Source organism: Perca fluviatilis, chromosome 1, assembly GCF_010015445.1.
Source record: "Perca fluviatilis chromosome 1, GENO_Pfluv_1.0, whole genome shotgun sequence".
NCBI classification, from domain to species: Eukaryota; Metazoa; Chordata; class Actinopteri; order Perciformes; family Percidae; genus Perca; species Perca fluviatilis.
Window position 1 is genome coordinate 2531196 of NC_053112.1, and position 20529 is coordinate 2551724.

The 20529-nt window shown below is 43.5% G+C and overlaps 1 protein-coding gene across 1 annotated transcript; it reads right to left on the reverse strand.

Annotated features, from left to right (window-relative positions):
• Positions 1–12697: 12697 nt before the first annotated feature.
• On the reverse strand, positions 12698–18654 carry LOC120561571 (ankyrin repeat and protein kinase domain-containing protein 1-like). Its single transcript, XM_039804709.1, has 7 exons — positions 18517–18654; positions 18056–18211; positions 16410–16558; positions 16014–16063; positions 13089–13241; positions 12898–12980; positions 12698–12781 (listed from the first exon to the last, which is right to left on the reverse strand). The coding sequence occupies exons 1-7, from the start codon at positions 18652–18654 to the stop codon at positions 12698–12700; spliced, it is 813 nt and encodes a 270-aa protein (XP_039660643.1).
• Positions 18655–20529: the final 1875 nt, after the last annotated feature.

Sequence of the window (20529 nt, forward strand, 5' to 3'; positions counted from 1 at the left end):
GTGCTTAGCTGAGGTAGGAAAAGCCATGTGAGTAAATAACAAAACCAAGAGAGTTGGAAAACGTCCGGCGCCCCCGAGAGAGTGGCTTGAGGCTTGAGTGGCCTTCTCTGTAGCTTGTTGTTTTTGTCTTTTACAAAAGAAAATTCTCTTCTAACTTTTTTGTCATTTACACGCCTTGCGTATATATCTTCTATCCTATGGATATGGCTATGATTAAACTGGATCACGACAGTAAAAACCTTGTGATAGGTGAAATAATCAAGCCTGCATGTACTCAAATGTATTTTCATATTTCATATGTTCTATAATGTGTTATTACGATCGAGGGAGAAGATCATAGGGAGGCAAAGAGGCCCCTATGCGTGCGATGGTGGCATCTGGTTCAGATGTTTAAGTTAATAATAAATTGGAGACCCTGATTGAGTAACTAATTGAGTAACTGATGACCTTTGGAGGGGGCCTACAGGATGCTTGAGTCTATCAGGGCATTGAAACCTGTCAGTATTAGGATACTATCATGGATGAGGGTTTCCAGATGTGAGTTTCAGGATCTATAAGACTGTAAGGTCAATCCAAAGTTCGGAGAGAGCACTGCCTGTGCAGCAGTTCATGGAGGCGCTCTCCCTCATGAGAATCTTGTTCAATATTGAATAAAGCTGCCTATAATCTGAAATCATCTGAGTCGTCATCTTTGAGCATCTCCATCATCAATTTCCAGAGAGTGACATCTCTCACCTTATTTATTCAAGGGAACAACTGTTCGGACTAAGGACAATGGGACACGCCGGCATTGTTCACCCCATCCCAGAGGAATTGAGGCGTAACTTCCGCGGATGCAGAGCCGCTAGCGTGAAGGCTAGGCTACTGAGGAAGCAGTGGATGTTTAAGCCGTCTATTCCTTTGTGTGTGATGGGGAATGTAAACTCACTGGCCAACAAGACGGATGAGCTAGGTGCCCTAGTGAAGAAAGTTAGGTTGTACAAGGAGTGCAGCCTCATGTGTTTCACTGAGAACTGGCTCAATCGAAATATCACAGATGCCAACGTGGAGCTACCCAGCTTCACTATCGTCCGATCAGACCAGGACCCCAAGCTAAATGGCAAGCGGAAAGGTGGGGGCCTCGCGCTGTTCATCAACAATAAGTGGCGCAACCTGCGACTGTGAAAGATGTATGCGCCCAAACATTCTGCCTTCCCCCCCCCCCCCGTCTCCCCCCCCCCCCCCCAAAACCCCCCCCCCCCAACCCCCCCCCCCCCCCCCCCCCCAAGAAAAAAACACAACCACCCTTCATGTTGATCACAAGACTTCAAACTCAACATCCCGAAGAATTCAATCTTAGGCGACTTAAACCATATCACACTGGACTCAACCCTGCCTGCCTTTTATCAATTTGTTTACTGCACCACAAGAAAGAACAGAACCATTGACCTTTTGTATGTCAATACAAAGGACGCTTACACTGCCACTCCACTGCCACCACTTGGGAAATCAGATCATAACCTGGTTTTCCTACAGCCGCTATACATTCCATGTGTCGGCAGAGAACCAACCACCACATGCTCCTTCAGAAGTGGTCCCCCGAGGCTGAGGAGGCCCTGAGGAACTGTTTTGAATCCACAGACTGGAATGTGCTCCAGCAGTCACACGGTGAGGACATTGAGGGGGTCACACACACTGCACTAACGACTACCTGAACTTCTGTATGGACAGAACTGCCTCTCTGACACTGTGATCAGTAGCACTGGAGCTCCACAGGGAACTGTGCTCTCCCCGGTCCTGTTCACCCTGTACATGTCTGACTTCTGCTACAAGACAAAGTCATGCCACATGCAGAAGTTTTCGGACAATACTGCAATTGTGGGGTGTATTAGGGATGGACAGGAGGAGGCGTACAGGGGCCTGGTAGATGACTTTCTGCAATGGTGCAAACTCAACCACCTACAACTCAACATTTCTAAAACCAAGGAGATGGTGTTGGATTTCCTTAGGTCTAAGCCCGCTCTGCTGTCAATCTCCATTGAGAGGGTCAATGTGGAGGTGGTAAACACTTACAAGTATCTGGGGATACACCTGGACAATAAACTGGACTGGTCAGCCAACACTGACGCACTCTACAAGAAAGGGCAGAGCCGGCTGTACTTCCTGAGGAGGCTGTGGCCCTTTAATGTCTGCAGCAAGCTCCTCTGGATGTTTTACCAGTCGGTTGTTGCCATTGTCCTCTTCTATGCTGTGGTATGCTGGGGAGGAAGCACTAAGAAAAGGGATGCTGGGCGACTGGACAGGCTGTTAAGGAAAGCTGCCTAGGTCGTGGGCGCTAAACTGGAGTGCATCACTTCAATATCAGATAAAAGGACCCTGAACAAACTGCTCAACATTTTGGACAATGGCTGTCATCCACTATACAGCTCTATCACAAAGCAGAAGAGCATAATCAGCTCAAGACTACGCACAACTGACAGACTGAGGAATTAATTTGTTCCCAGGGCCATACAACTCTACAATGCGTCACAAAAGGGAAGAGAGATAGACTTCGCTGCATAGTCTGTCTGCCTCTCCTCCCTCTCCACCACTTCCATTACTTCCTATAACAACAGTTATGTACTGACTGCTATATTAGCCCAAATGCACAACCCCTCCCTCCCTCCTTCCCCCAGCATGGACTGAGGTCTAACTTAATACTTGAACAATGGCTGTAACCCTATTACTTCAAACCACTAACATTGACTGTTGATTTGTATCTATCATACTGTATACTGGGGGAGTGGTGGCCTAAAGGTTAGAGAAGGGAGCTTGTGACCGGGAGGTCGTCGGTTCAATCCCCAGACCGACAGGATAAAATCTGGGTGGGGAAAGTGAAAGAACAGCGCTTGTCCCCTCCCTCATTAACACCACTGAGGTGCCCCTTGAGCAAGGCCCTTAACTCCAACCGCTCCAGTGGAGCTGCTCAGTGGCCAGCAGATCAGACTGTGGTTGTACTGGGCAGCTTCCAGGAATGAATGTGGAACTGTTTGAATGTGACAGGTCGTCGTTGCAAATGAGAATTTGTTCTCAATTGGCTTACCTGGATAAATAAAGGTTAAATAAAAAATAAATAAATACATTATTCCCTTTTATTGTCCATATTCAATGCTGGTCTCTAGACTTTATCTTGCACTGCTATAGTTTTTATATTACTATGTCTACATCATTCTCTTACATTGTCCATAATCTTATTTTATAATCCTAATCTTGTTTTAATGCTGGTCTCTAGCACTATTGGATTTATTTGCACTACCACCATGACACACACTCTCATAGAGCACCTTACCATACATACTGAATCACAGGGTCAGTCCCTGACCTGTCACTGCAAGCGTCTCATGCTTATACATCCCTTTATCACGCACACAGAAAATGAACCCACAGATGCATGACTCAGGTACGTAAAATACAATGGTTTATCTGAACAGCAAATAAACTCACAAGCAAAAGTGTCCAGTAACAGCAGGCAAAAGGGACATCTGGGAAACAGGCAATGGTCAAAATCCAAGGGAAAACAGGAACTCAAGAAAACAGGACACAGGGAAAAGAAGACTTCGCACTGGGGTAAGGGGAAGACTAAGGCCCCGTTTACATGATTATATTATTATTTTCCTGCGGTTTGGCCTCTCATTTACACGAAAACCCCGTTTTTATCACAGAAAACGATTATTTCTAAAATCTCCGGCCAAAGTGGAGATTTCTGATAACGCCGGTTATGTGTTGCCGTGTCAACTGAGACAAACGGAGGTTTAGGCAGCCGAGAGAGAGAAAGAGGACGTGGTTGCTGTTGTTGCTATTGTCGGGATTCTGATAGGCTAACGTGGGCTTGAGCTTCTCGTTACACTGCCACCTACAGGTCTGGCATGCTCTTGACTGCATTGACGGCATATATATACACGGGTACATATAAACGAACATTTTTCTGAAAACGGAGAGGTTGAAATGTCCGTTTATGAAAATAGCCAGTTACATGTAAACGTAGCATGAACTTAAATACACAAGACAGGAGACACTGAGACAGGTGCAACACATTAGGGCGGGGACAGGTAATCATACAGACGGGAAAATATACAACAGGAAGTAAAACAAGACAACACAAGGGAGAACAGAGAACCTACAAAATAAAACAGGAAATGGAAAGACTAACAGAAAACATGAAACAAACTAGAAACAAAAACTTGACACAGGGACGAGACGTGACACCCTTAGTACATTCATGTGGATTTTTTTATTTTGTATATTTTCTCTTATTGTCCATGCTATTTATGTGGATTTGTTATTTTATCATCCTGTTTGTGATGTATGTGTATGTTGTGTGTGAAGCTACTGGGACCTTGAATTTCCCCTTGGTGATCAATAAAGTATCTATCTATCTATCTATCTATCTATCTATCTATCTATCTATCTATCTATCTATCTATCAGAGAGGGTTCTGACACAGATCTTCTCTAAGGGGGCTTTCACACCTCAGATTCCGGACTAAGGTTCATGTTTTTGCATTTGATCCGGTAAGTTTTGGTTTCACCCTGCAGTTATGCAAGCGCACCAAAAAACTCTACATGATATAACTACGTCCTGTCATCATCACATATGTGAGCTGCGTCTCCTGACAGTTGTAACTTATTGTTTTGTAGACGGGCTTCCCCGTCCTCTCGTCTCTTCTCTCTGTGTTGGAGGTTTTCCAGCTGACTGCTGCTCTCCCTGTGCTCTTTTTGTTTTGCTGCGTTGTTGAGAAGCGAGACATAGGAACCTTACTGCTGCAGCATTCATTCAGAGACAAACTGTTCCTTAAAGGGGTGATAGAATGCAAAACTGATTTTACCTTGTCATAGTTGAATAATGACAGTTTAGTGGGTAACTAGGACATACATAGAACCTCTAAATCCCATTGACACCTCTTTTCTCTGCAAATCTCACTATTTGAAACTGCCTCTAAAAACCGTGAATCTCAATGAGCCCCATAGTTGACGTCAACTATTGCGGCTCCTCCTCATTTGGCTCTAGTCTCTCTCTTTGTCACGCCCCAACATTTGCATAGGCTACACAACTGACCTGAGATCAGCTAGTCTTCTGAATCTAGGTCATGCAGATCTCAGAAATTGTATACATTGTTCATATGCTATTTTACCATTAAATTCACTTCTTAGACTTTTTTTATGCGAGAAATCAACTATGTAGAGGTAAAATTGATGTCTAATTGCAAATTTTGTCGACTGTGTGTCGGAGTTCAGCGCCGGTGCTGCCTGTGTTGCTGCCTCGCCGCCTGGCCTGCCTTCCTTCACAGACCCCGGCCTGCTGTGAGGCAGATGGAGCTCAGTCACGGCTGACAACCCACAGCACTCCATATCCGCGCGAAGTCACCGTTTTGGGCTAATGGACTACGAAAGGCCGCTGCTCTGACAGAGCTCCAGGGCCTGCAACTCCCCTCTTCCTGCTAGCTAAATGCCCGGTGTATTTGAGTGAAAGCGCAGTCAGCGAGCTTGTTACGCCAGCAATCTCTTACCACAGGTTCCAGTTACTCTTTTAATGTGTGTAATTATAATGTGTTGAGTTATTTAAACAAACGATTGGGGAAATAAACGCCGCTTGTCCGTGAGTCTCATTGATAGAGCCTGCGGCTGGATGGAGCTCTATCAATGAGAGCTAGATAGCCTCCTCTTAGAATTCCTCTGGAATTCACAAAAATTCATTAACTTGAAATCGGACACCATTGTTAGCTTTATAAAACATTTAATTAGATGTTGTATAAGTGGCGTGACGAAATTCAAACTGTAAATATACTCAAATTACGACCAAAAATGAAGCTAACTAGCCGCAATCTGTACACATAGGATTGAAGGGACAGTCGCAGCTAACAAAACCCTTACAGTTCACAAATATTAATTAACTTGAAATCGGACACTGTTGTTAGCTTTATAAGACATTTAGGTATGTTGTATAGCTAAGTGGCGTGACATGTGTGTAACATGTGGTAAGAGATTGCTGGTGTAATAAGCTCGCTGACCGCGCTCTCACTCTCACACACGGGCCATTTAGCTAGCAGGAAGAAGGGAGTTGCAGGCCCTGGAGCTCTGTCAGGGCAGCGGCGTTTGGTAGCTAGTCCATTAGCCCAAACGGTGATTTTGCGCGGGTATGAGGTGCTGTGGGCTGCCAGCCGTGCCGGAGCTCAATCGAGCTCACAGCAGGCCGGGGTCTGTGGAGGACGGCAGGCCGGGCGGCGAGGCAGCAACACAGGCAGCACAGGCCGCTGAACTCCGACACACAGTTTAACCAAATTTGCAATTAGCCATCCATTTTCGTAAAACAGCCCTTATTTGAGCTTTATATAGTTGATTTCTCGCATAAAATAGTCTCGGAAGTGAATTTGGTAACGAAACATTGCAATGTCTGGAATATGAGATTCTGTCGCGTCTCTAATGTGTGTGTATTGGGGATTCGCTCAACCAATCAGCACGCGTCTCTAATGCGTGTGTATGGCGATTCGCTCAACCAATCAGCGCTCGTCTCTACGTGTGTGTACGGGGATAAGGCTCAACCAAGCAGTGCGCAGCTCATCTAAATATTCATGACCATACCATATTTGGAAGAAAAGCTCTCTCTGTGTTGGTCCAAAACACAGGGATGCATAAGGGCCAATAAAATATCAACCAGGCCATTTTCAGCCCAACTAATGTTACATACCCCATTAGGAGACCATAAGGAACAGTGTGAAATACCCTATATAATCATTCTATCACCCCTTTAAAGGAAGTTCCATTTTCATGACTTTTTCCATGCATTTCTTTAATTCGAGCCAATAAGGTATAATAGAGGAGCATTCCCAAAATATTTGAAAATGATTGGCTTTACTTTCTCCACATAGTCTCCAACATCTCGTATCCTGAGATTTCTGTTGTGCTGGTGTAATAAAATATCTTACTATGTTCTTCCAACCATATTCTCTCCATGAGAGGGAGCATGATGTCTTCCATTGTTGTTCATTGATCTCTTCCCATTCCTCCTTCGACAACCTCCTTCCCCCCTCCTTCTCCCACTTTTCTTTTATGTATACTGTATTGTGACCTTTTAAATTCTCCACTTCTTTATATAATTTTGAGATTAATTTCTTGCCCAGATCTGATTCATATGCTAAAATAAATAATTTAATTATTCCAGACTCTACCTCATCTAAACTGGACTTTTTTATTGTTTGCGCCATATAATGCCTCATCTGCAAATATCTGTAGAGATCCTGATTTTTTAAACCAAATTGATTCTTCAGGTCCTGAAAACTTATAATTTTCTTCTTCTTAAAGAGCTCCCAGAATACTGTTGGCCCCCCTCCCCATCTTCTGAAGCTCCCATCCATTGTATTAGGTGTAAAATCTGAATCATGTGCAATCCACCGCAGTAACCTACTCTGCTCTATAAGGTTATTCTTTGCTATAATCTCAAACCAAATGTTAAGGGATAGACCCAACCATGGATTTAGTTCCTCATTAAGATGCTTTCTCAGTTTTTTATAATTTATTATAGCTTGTATTGGAATGGTGATTGATGTATGGCCTTCGATGTCTTTCCATCCCGCACTGTAGGCAGGATTGCACAAGTTCCACATAGTTTTTAGTTGCTCCGCCTGGTAATAGCTCTTAAAACAGGTCAGGGTTAGTCCCCCTTTAACTCTGGAAAGCTGTAGAGTTCTATATCTTATCCGTGGTCTTTTTCCTTGCCAATATATCGAGAGATGAACCTGTCCCATTCAACAGCTGACAGCAAACTCCTCCAGCGTAGTAGAAATCAAGAGCAGGAATCCAAAACAGCTAAGCAGACCTTCTCTTCATCTCACGCCGATCGTTCCGTCCCAAACGTCCCGTGACGTGCAAACAATGTTCCAATGGCTAGGTTTTTGACTAATGTAAAGAAGCTCGATACCATAACTACTGAGGTGATTTAACGCGCAGTGACCTGGCCGACACGCTGACGTTAACTTGCTGCGTAGCGTTCAATAATCGTCTGACGATGTTGCATTGCAGAATAACAATATGTTTATTTTGGTTAACCATGCAGCATGAAATGTCCATTCTTTAATGTTTTCAACGTTAAATCCATAAACACATTAGACACAGTTGGAACAAAGAGTTTGGCACAAATGCGCTCCAGCATCTCCGTGGTGTGTCACCAGGGACGTACTGACAATCTGTGCGTTCTGGAAAAGTCCAGAACGGCCGTCCAACCGATGGCCGTCGGCACAAAAAAAAAGTCTATTAAAGCGATATTAACAGCCAATAGCAGGGGGCGCAAATACAATCACTTATATGCTACGTGTAAAAATAAAACTGAAGAAGAAGAGTCGGCCTACATCATTAGACGTGAGTTAATTTCACATCAGCAATACTGGTAAATGCCAGGAGCAGGAAACATTATAGGCTGCCTTTATCCCTATCTTAGCGAATTGCATAGTCAGCTCAACATGAGTGTGCATTATGATTATGAAAATGATCGTGCCATTTAGTGCTGTCAAACTTAACGTATTTAATAAGTTCTGTTAGGTTCATTTGAAACATTAAACGCGTTAGAAATTAATCGCGGGTTGACCGCGATTTCACTTTGTTGTATTTGAGAGGTTGTAGTGAGCTCAGTTTTGCTGCTAGGATGAAGACTATGGTATTAAATTAAACGGGAAAACATCAAGAATGCATTGGTACCACTCTAAATATGCTAACAAACAGGGAAGGGGGCTAAATAATTCACCAAATTTAACCAAAAGTTTAACCAAAAAATCCTAGCTTGCACTTTCTGTCTGTCTTCCATCAGTGCAGTTTTCCCTTGTCTTTCATATTTGTGTTCACTATTGTGGAACTGGCAAAGGCCTGGTGGTTGTTTGTGAAAGCTTCACAAAATTGATAGGACCTAGTCATTTTCATCATTTCACAGCCTTAATATGAATCAAAAGTGTAATATGACATTGAGAAAATATTAAATTGATTATTCAATGCTAATTCTTTAACACAAAGCAACACGTTATATACATTTATATTTGAAAAGTTATAGTATATAGTGACTAACAGTCTCAGTGTAGTTTTGGTATAGGCCTACAACATATCTAATCCCTATGTTCAGGTACAGCAGTAGCCTACTTTATCTCTGAAAGTGTTGTCAGTAATTTATTTATTTATGAACAACTATTAGAGGATCAACCCCATGAGATGCAGCATCTCGTTTTCATGTAATACTCTGTACTGTTTTATAATTACAAGTTTGTGTAATTTGGGGTTTCTGTAGCCAGTGACATTTCCTTATTTTTATTTTATTTTCAATGCAGATGTAATGGCATTGTACATTTTTAGTTTTTGTTTGAAGGCTGAGGCTTCATTAATAAACACAACCCCAATTCTCATCATTGGTCTTGAGATGTTACTTGCTGTGAATACCTTGTCTGATAGGCTACAGTATTGTGGCATAGTATCAGGACATCCTGGTTGGTGTCTGTCGCGCACGGCTACGGGCGAGTGGCCGGATGATGGGCCTATTTGGGAGAAAGTCCAGGGCTGTTTTTTAGCGCCAGTCGGTCCCTGTTTGTCACAGCATTAGCGGTCAAAAACCATTTGCCCTTTCCGGGCCAAACACCTGCCGGCAACAATTTGGAGCTTACCTTTATAACCTTTCCCCAGGTAATACCACAGCGACACCCAGTGTACATACAAGAAACAACACCCAAAGTCTGAACACTCGAAACAACATATTTGGCTCATACAGGTACTGTAAGGAAATTCACTCGTGATGCTGGGTATAATGACTCATGCTACGTGTGTTCTTTGTTTCACCATTCCCAGCAGCAGGCTATCCCAGTGAAGCCACAACCCCTGACCTCATGTACCCCATCAAGATATATACAGTACAGGCCAAAAGTTTGGACACACCTTGTCATTCAGTGCGTTTTCTTTATTTTCATGACTATTTACATTGTAGATTCTCATTGAAGGCATAAAACTATGAATGAACACATATGGAATTATGTACTTAACAAAAAAGTGTGAAATAACTGAAAACATGTCTTATATTTTAGATTCCTCAAAGTAGCCACCCTTTGCTCTGATTACTGCTTTGCACACTCTTGGCATTCTCTTGATGAGCTTCAAGAGGTAGTCACCTGAAATGGTTTTCAACCGAAGGAGTTCCCAGAGATGCTTAGCACTTGTTGGGCCTTTTGCCTTCACTCTGCGGTCCAGCTCACTCCAAACTATCTCGATTGGGTTCAGGTCCGGTGACTGTGGAGGCCAGGTCATCCGGCGCAGCACTCCATCACTCTCCTTCTTGGTCAAATAGCCCTTACACAGCCTGGAGGTGTGTTATAACTGAAAACGTCTTATATTTTAGACTCCACAAAGTAGCCACCCATTGCTTTTTTGATAGCGCTACAACCCTTTGTGTTCTCTCAATGAGCTTCATGAGGTAGTCACCTGAAATGGTTTTCACTTCACAGGTGTGCTTTGTCAGGGTTAATTAGTGGAATTTTTTCCCTTATTAATGGGGTTGGGACCATCAGTTGTGTTGTGCAGAAGTCAGGTTGATACACAGCCGACAGCCCTATTGGACAACTGTTAGAATTCATATTATGGCAAGAACCAATCAGCTAAGTAAAGAGAAACAAGTGGCCATCATTACTTTAACAAATGAAGGTTAGTCAGTCCGGAAAATTGCAAAAACTTTGAATGTGTCCCCAAGTGCAGTCGCAAAAACCATCAAGCGCTACAACGAAACTGGCTCACATGAGGACCGCCCCAGGAAAGGAAGACCAAGAGTCACCTCTGCTGCTGAGGATAAGTTCATCCGAGTCACCAGCCTCAGAAATTAAGTTAACAGCAGTTCAGATTAGAGACCAGATGAATGCCACACAGAGTTCTAGCAGCAGACACATCTCTAGAACAACTGTTAAGAGGAGACTGCGCGAATCAGGCCTTCGTGGTCAAGTAGCTGCTAGGAAACCACTGCTAAGGAGAGGCAACAAGCAGAAGAGATTTGTTTGGGCCAAGAAACACAAGGAATGAACATTAGACCAAAGGAAATCTGTGCTTTGGTCTGATGAGTCCAAATTTGAGATCTTTGGTTCCCACCGCTGTGTCTTTGTGCGACGCAGAAAAGGTGAACGGATGGATTCTACATGCCTGGTTCCCACCGTGAAGCATGGAGGAGGAGGTGTGATGGTGTGGGGGTGCTTTGCTGGTGACACTGTTGGGGATTTATTCAAAATTGAAGGCATACTGAACCAGCATGGCTACCACAGCATCCTGCAGCGACATGCCATCCCATCCGGTTTGCGTTTAGTTGGACCATCATTTATTTTTGAACAGGACAATGACCCCAAACACACCTCCAGGCTGTGTAAGGGCTATTTGACCAAGAAGGAGAGTGATGGAGTGCTGCGCCAGGTGACCTGGCCTCCACAGTCACCAGACCTGAACCCAATCGAGATGGTTTGGGGTGAGCTGGACCGCAGAGTGAAGGCAAAAGGCCCAACAAGTGCTAAGCATCTCTGGGAACTCCTTCGGTTGGCAAACCATTTCAGGTGACTACCTCTTGAAGCTCATTAAGAGAATGCCAAGAGTGTGCAAAGCAGTAATCAGAGCAAAGGGTGGCTACTTTGAGGAATCTAAAATATAAGACATGTTTTCAGTTATTTCACACTTTTTTGTTAAGTACATAATTTATGTGTTCATTCATGAGCTGGATGTAAGCTGGGGCTGATCTGTACGTGGCCCTGTATGCAAGTACTAGTGTCTTGAAGCAGATGCGGGCAGCAACTGGTAAGCAGTGAAGAGAGCGGAGGAGTGGTGTAGTGTGAGAGAACTTGGGGAGGTTGAAGACAAGTCAAGCTGCTGCGTTCTGAATGAGCTGCAGGGGCAGGCCAATCAGCAGGGAGTAGTAGTCTAGACGTGAGATGACTAGAGCCTGAACCAGGACCTGAGCCGCCTTCTGCGTTAGAAGGGGACATATCCTTCTGATGCTATGCAGCATGTATCTACACGATCGGGTAGTTGCAGCGATGTTGGCAGTGAAGGTTAGTTGGTCATCAAGTGTCACACCCTGGTTTCTAGCAGTCTGGATGGGGACTACCACAGAGTTGTCAATTGCTATAGTCAGGTCCTGGGTAGGAGAGCCTTTCCCTGGAAGGAAAAGGAGCTCAGTCTTGTCAAGGTTGAGTTTCAGATGGTATGTGGACATCCAAGAAGAAATGTCAGTCAGACAGGCCGAAATACGTGCTGCTAATTGCCTTGGTAAACACAAACCTCACATTCCTGATCTTTTTCCCATACCTGATTATGGAGACTCAGATACTGATGAAGAATCCACAGTTTGATATATGTTCCAGTTTCTATGATTTTCTGCTTGCTAAAATCACCTGAGATATTATAATGGTCTCTAAAAAACATTTAGTCAATAATTTTTTTAGATACCTATATACTATATACTGTGTGATTAACAAGTAATGAAAAGAGTGGAGTGTTATGGAAAATTACTGTGTGAATTGTTCTCTTGAAGCCATGTGAACAAAACCAACTTGGATTCCTGCTCTGTTCTTTTATTTCGACTTTACAAAGATTCATTAATTCAGTTTCTTCTCCCGGTCAGTTTGAAATCTTCCACTACATCGCTGCTTTATGTCACAATGCCAGGTGATTAATCAGTAAACTTGGTGTCAGACAGATTCGAAGGTCTGTACCCAGATTTGATCCCTCGGAACCTTCTTTCCTGCTCCCATGCCTTTTCCTTCCTTTTGGTCCTGGAACAAAAAAGAGCCAGTTACACAATGATAAAAACAATGATTTGCTGCATTGTGTCAAAATGTTATAGTGTCTCAGCATGACTTGAGTGTTTATGAAGAGATTTGTTCCTCACCAGTTTCTTCAGCACTTCATGGACAGCTTTATTGATTGTATGTTCGTGCATCTTGAACAGTTGTTCTGTCTCCGTTGTACACTCTTTTGTACACAACATAGAGTAAAGATTGTAACGTTAGAGCCCGGCATCACAAGCAATTTTTCCATGTTAATTAAGAGTTTCAGAGGCCAATGAAGTAGTTTCCTCACCAAGGGCTCTGGGCCTTCGTTCAGGTTTATGATCCCAGCATCTCTTCATCAGTCCTGTCAACTCCGTCAACCCGGCAGCATCGCCCTTGATATCATCCAGCTGTGGGCGGTCTCCCAGTGGGACGCGCAACATCACTATTTCGGGCTTTGAATCTACATTGGAGGAAGAATTAAAACGGCCGTCAGAGTGGCCTTAAGGTTAAATGAGACCTTGGTAATACCTGAATAGACGGTCTGGAGTGATGCTTATGTAAAGGTTCAGGTTAAATCCTGCTAAATGGGACAACTCTGCCACCTGCTGTTGTAAATTTCATTGAGTAGAGCTGTAACAAATTCAAACAAAATAACTTTGAACTTTTAGTCAAATGTATTTATTTATGTATCACTTTTCGAACAAATGAATCCCATGATACATCTTTATTTACATCAATGTCATCTGACCCAGATAATGTAATAACACGAGTAAAGAGTTTATAAAGTAAACCCCGCCTGCTTATAATCATTTTGTTCTTAAATTAACATAAAATGGACAATCACCATCAACAGTCATAGACCTTAAGACCTTAGCTTATGTCCGCAATTAATTGCGGTTGGACAAAGAAACTGTGATTATGTAAAAAAATCACATGTGCCAGATGTTGCGTCAGTATGTGACCTTGAGAGCCACTGACCAAGCGGGAGTGAGAACGTGTTGATGTAACACACATATGTTGCCAAATTCATTTCCTTGTTTTTGATATGAAGATGAGATGTGTGTGACTCAAACATCTCACATTTACCAACAAAACGTACAGCGAAAGACCGTGCAAAACATTTCAGACCGTCCTGCCAACCTGTATACACTTTAACATAAATGTACGCTGTAACGTCTTTTCACTATAAAGTCGCTGAAAGCTGCTGCTGTTTAAATTCTGTTGACTCGTTGCAGTGGGTGGGGCTGCTACTCAGTTCCCCCCGTGACTGCCGCACGCACGCACACACACACACACACACACACATAAACACAAGCGGTAGATGTAGAAAACCCCGGAGATGAGACGTACACGATGACATAAATTGAGGACAGCTACACTCGTTATTTTAAGTGCAATAACAAGATAAAGTCCAATAAGTGCTTTATCAAACCATTTGAATGTGTCTCAGGCCAGGATAGGTAATTAACTAACAATCTAAAGATCAACAAGCCACTGACACATATGTTCAAATTTGATTAATTCAATAAATTATTATTTTTGTCTTAAATCCACCAGCCTTTTTCATATTATACCAACATTTGCAGCATCCTGAGCCCTGTTGGTTACTAGGAAAACTTAGCCCAGAGTAGTTTTATTCTCCACAAAATAAGAATTTATTAATAACAAAAAAAAATATTTTTAAAGAAGTATACCAAAAAATAAATTTTCACTGTCTCTCGCAACTTCATTGCAACAAAAATACAAAAGACAGCGCAACTTTTATCCCAATTTTTTTTACAAAAGCCCTCTCTGGGAACCTTATCAAAGTGAGGGACCAGACAAAGAATGGTTCAAAACCCCTATGAGTCATCGAGGAAGTGGTGAAGTTACCCTGCCCGGAGGAAGCCCGGGGCTCCCTTCTGGAGCCAGGCCCAGATGGAGGGATTGTCAGGGAGCGCTGGGTTTGACACAGAGCCCAGCCAGGCACAGCCCAAAAAAAGCAACGTGGCACCTCCCTCTCCATCCCATGGGCCCATCACCTTTAGGAGGAACCGCTGGGGTCAGGTGCGCTGATACTCACTCACAAGCCCCCGGCTGAGCGCCGCTACATTGGAGTTTACCCCGGTGGACGAGAGGGTCGCCTCCCTACACCTGTGTGTTGTGGGGGGGAAAGCTCTGACTGTTGTTTGTGCATATGCACCAAACAAAAGTTCGGAGTATTCTGCCTTCTTGGAGACCTTGAATGGAGTCCTGCATGGGGCTCCAGTGGGGGACTCCATAGTTCTGCTGGGGGATTTCAACACGCACCTGGGCAATGATGGAGACACATGGAGAGCCGTGTTTGGGAGGAACGGCCTCCCTGATCTGAACCAGAGTGGTTGTTCGTTGTTGGATTTCTGTGGTTTCTTTGAACACCATGTTCAAACATAGGGATGATCATAAGTGTACTTGGTACCAGAGTACCCTTCGATAGTTGAACCTTGGGTTGAAGAGGAACAATGCAGTTTCCGTCCTGGTCGTAGAACAACGGACCAGATCTTTACTGTCGCAAGGATCCTGGAGGGAGCCTGGGAGTATGCCCATCCAGTCTACATGTGTTTGGTGGATCTGGAGATGGTGTATGACCGGGTCCCCCGGGAGATACTGTGGGATGTGCTGCGGGAGTATAGGGTGAGGGCTATCCAATCCTACCCACACCTATGGCCATGAAGGCTGGGTCATGACCGAAAGAACGAGATTCAGGGTTCAAGCGGCCAAAATGAGTTTCCTCAGGAGGGTGGCTGGCGTCTCCCTTAGAGATAGGGTGAGAAGCTCAGTCATCCGTTAGGGGCTTGGGCTCGGAGCAGAGCCGCTGCTCCTTTGCATCAAAAGGAGCCAGTTGAGGTGTTTTGGGCATCGGGTCAGGATGCCCCCTGGGCGCCTCACTAGGGAGGTGTTCCAGGCACGTCCAGCTGGGAGGAGGCCTCGGGGAAGACCCAGGACTAAGTGGAGGGATTATATCTCCAACCTGGCCTGGGAATGCCTCGGGATGCCCAAGTCAAAGCTGCTTAATGTGGCTCGGGAAATGGAAGTTTGGGGTCCCCTGCTGGAGCTGCTGCCCCCGCGACCCGACCCCGGATAAGCGGATGAAGATGCATGGATGGATGGATTCATGAATGGATGGATGGATTTTTACAACAGCTCCCGCAAAATCTGGCATATGGGGCCGCGAAATCCTGGAGGGACTGCTAAAGACACAACAGTCACTTACATTCATATGGTCGTTTCCCTGTGACAATGGACCATAGGAGTATCCCATAACTAAAAGACAGACAAAGAGAGTTTCATGTCAGGATTATTGTCCATATCATAACAATCACACCCTGGTTGATTGCTGGGTAGGGTTTGTTGTCATCTGTAAATTAATGCTTATGAGAGAATGAGGATATTCAATGACAATAAGGACATCTGTGCATGAAGTCATATTAGTATCCCTCCTACCTGAAAATAATTCCCTCTCCTGTTAAAGGACTAAGCGACTGATATTTTGACTTAATGTCAATACTGAACACGTGTTAGCATGGCAGCTGGAGTGATCCCGTCTCCAGTTATTATTATATGATAAATAAAACACTTTTATTCTAGTGCTGGTTCGATGCTCTTGTACCTGTAGATATCAAAGGCTCTGGTAGGTTTGTACGATGTGCTTTTTAAAGCCTCTGGTGGCATGTAATTAATCGTCCCTCCTAGTGGTTCATCGTCCTTGGAAACCTGTGTGACGCTGCAGGAAATCCGGGCAAGGCCAAAATCTGTAAGCTGCAGAGAGAATTAGCAAAGAGAGGAAGGAGTTAGATGAGGTTCTTTATTTGGTAACACTTTAGTTTGGGGTGTGCAGAAGACTGACATGAAACCAGTCATGCACATGAAAGAGTCTTTATGAATCTTCATGACTGTTGTAATTAGAGTCATTTGGTAAATTATGACACTTTTAATGCTACGTTAGCATTGTTTGAAATGTTTTTGTTATGACAACTTGACATTAACATAAACAACATAACGTGTCATAAATATGTCATAGCAGGCCTCATTATCAAACTGTTTAGCTTTATGTGTTAACATTACATTACATTAAAGCTTAAGTGCGTAACTTTTTGATATTAATGAACATCCGTTACATTCAAGCCATTTCCACATGAGTTGCTAGAAAGCTAATTAAGACTATCAGCTCCACAAAGCTCTTTCGGTGGGTTGGTTTTTACATTGGCCGTCATGAGACTGTTAGGGTTAGACAAATAGCTTGACAAACGGTTAGTGCAGGTGACCTGGGAAAGTCTGGAGGGGGCCCCTGATGGAGAGATCTTTAACTCACACCTCCGGCGGACCTTTCTGGCTTCCCTGTGAAGGTGGGTTAGGGTTAGGGTTAGGGTTTGAACCTAAGTGGGCAATGTTCAAAGCTTCCATTGCTGAAGCTGCGGTGGGGAGCTTTGGTCTCAAGGTCCTAGGATTCTCAGATTGAAGAGAAACAATGCAGATTCCGTCTTGTTTGGGTCAGCTCTTCACTCTTGCAAGGATCCTGGAGGGAGATACTGTGGGAGGTGCTGCAGGAGTATAGGGTGAGGGCTATACAATGCCAACGCATCAATTAGAGAAACTTGGTCGGTTCATTTGGCGGTTGTTACTAACGCAAATAATCTGCTTTAGCGTCAGGACTCTTGGCATCACTTTTTGACGCTCTGTGTGATGACCGATTTGGCGTTAAATGTAAGTAAAAATGTACATTGAAGTGACACACAGGACAAGAACAGGACATGAACCCTGGTCTTCTAGGTGAAAGTCCTGTGTTGTTTGACCCCCCCAACCTGCCTCCTTACAAGGCTTTTTGGTCTTTAATACTATTCATAACCATTGTAGCTCTTCATACTATTATTGTAGAACGTTGCATTCGAGCTGCTGCTCTGCCCGCTTCGTCCCATACAGACGCTTAAGGGTGATTTTGGTGTCGCTCTCTGACTATGAGAACCACTGAACAAGCATCCCTATCGTACAAGTTAGGAATGAGAACAGGATGTTCTGTAACCAAAATCATGAATCATAACGCGTCATACTGTACAATGTTAAGGCCTGGAGTTTGGCTCTACTATTTACTATCGTATATTATCAAGTTGCATCTTGAAAGGGAAACCCATGTCTGTATCTTTTGGTTTTACAATATGTGTTTTTAAGGATCCATTTAGTCTCCAGAAAGGGTGCAAACTATTGTAACAGTATAAAGTAAACATGAGGCCTGGCCTCCACTCAAAGCCTGGGACTCACCTTGGCATTGAGAGCATCGTCCAGCAGCACGTTTTGGGGCTTCAGGTCTTGGTGTAGCACGGGACGGGTCAGACTGTGGAGGTAGTTTATACCCAGAGCCACTTGGTGAGCCAGTCTGAAGACCAGCGGCCAGGGTGGAGTTCCCCTCAATGCTTCCTGTAAGATTGTTTCCAGAGTTACAGATCCACAAGATAGTGGAGATAGTGAGCTACACATATAGCCTACACTACCAATCAAAGGTTTGGAATATGCTGTTATATTAATGTTGTACTTTTTTCTTTAATAATGACTATTTGAACATAAACGGTATAACTCAGACAACAAATGTATTATATATTATTTATTTAATCTATGCTTTTTTTAATTGTTAATGCAAGACTTTTAATTGTAGCATGAGTATATTTTACAGAGTATTGCAACTCTAAGTAAAATATATGAGCAGTTGTTCCACCCCTGGTTACCTGTAGGGAGGCCAATGATCCTCTTTCCATGAGCTCCATGACCACACCAAGCTGTGTTGACCCGCCAGAGGAGGGTGTTCGACCCTTGAAGACCCCTCGGACAGCCATAACATGTGGGCTGGTGGCTTGACGCATCATTTTGATCTCACGCAGCAAAGACTTTTCGTTCCTGTGTGTGTTTGTTTGCATAATGAGTAACTCAAACAACTTTATGTAATTATAAACAGGAAACCCTTTGTAAGCACTTACCCCTCGCCCTGAAGAAGCAGTTTAATGGCCACGTCAACGCCCCACTGATGATGCCTGGCTTTGTAAATTTGTCCAAAACCCCCAGAGCCAATCACCTTCCAGTCCCCCAGGCTGGAGTCTTCAACAAACTGTTCCATAGTTCACTGGAGGAACAAATTATTGGTATAATCAATCCCTGAGTCCAGTTTAGACTAGGGATGCACCAATACTGATGCCAGTATCGAGTATCAGTACGATGCCGTGTCCATGTACTCGTACTTGTAGTCATAAAATTATTCCGATATTACCACACCCGATACCACCTCATAGCAATGTGGCAATAACTTCTCTATCAAGCAGGTATAGGCGACAGAAGAGGAGCAATGCCAGCCGTTTGGAGATTTTTGGCTGTAAAAAAATAACTAGGCTCTTGCCCACTGCATGATTGGACTTGACGACCAGCCATTTTCAGTCGTTAATAATATTGCGTTTCCACATCTTCTCAGTGTACTGGAGCCGAGAGATTCCAAGCCGTCACAGAAACCGTGTTTCCAAAGCTGCTTTGTGAAAAAGCACATCAGTTGCCTGTAAACTTCATCACTGATATTTGGAGTAACCCTAGCCCTAGCCCAGCAGTCTCTCAACAGCTTAACGGGCATGAACATGAAGAAAGCCATATTTCAATCTGCTTTGTCTGCATGATGCGGTTTCTACACAGTGCTGTTTTAACAACCGCAGTGCTTTTTTTCACAAACAGGCTGTAACGAAAGCTAAGGCTGTCTCATTTCTCTGTCTTACCCCTTCCCCTTACCCCTACCCCTTTTTTGCATGTTCACGTGAGAGTAAGGCCTGTCCCAATACTCATTTTGATCAATGGGTAGGGCTAAGGGGAAGGGCTAGATACCCCTTAGAGCCAAGCAAGGACGCAAGCTTACTTGGCCAGCAAGGGGTATCCAGATACGTTGCGCAACAAGGAACATGGCCACCAGATCGACCAGAGAGACCTATAAATGTAAGTATTTTTGGCTTAAAGACTTGATTTAAAAATGACGAAAGTTTTGTTTTGTGCTCTACACAGTCCTCTACATACATATTTGCAACCATGTTATTAATTGAAACGTTTTTAAAAATTGCTAGCTTGCTATGCTAATGCTAACGTTAACATTAGCTACATTGCTTATTTGCAGAACAGTGAATGGACTCCATGCATGTCTACAGTGTTAACTAAACTCCATTAGCAGCTAATTTCGTTTGCTATCAGTGCATAACACTACTTGCTTTGGAGACATCGATACGTGCTTTACATATACCATCCTGTATCACACAGGGACACCGGAGTAAACCCATCAGCTGATCCACTTTCGAGCTGAAAACGAGAAGAAAATCAACCCGGTAATATGCACGTGAATGACGTTATCGGACTTTGCATTCTTTATTTTTTCTAAACCAGTCAGTATTTTGAGAGAGATAGATAGATAGATAGCTAGATAGATAGATAGATAGAAAGATAGATAGATAGATGGATAGATAGATAGATAGATAGATAGATAGATAGATAGATAGATAGATAGATAGATAGATAGATAGATAGATAGATAGATAGATAGACTTTACCCTCATGCCCTCCTTAAAAAAATAACTCTGGACACCTTCGAGGCAAAAATGGCCACGTACACAAAAACTGTTATTAAATCATCAAATCTCAATATGTTTTTCTACTTCTAACCTAATAAAAACCACCAAACATTTAATAATTTCAGGATGTTAACCCTTTAAATGCCAGTT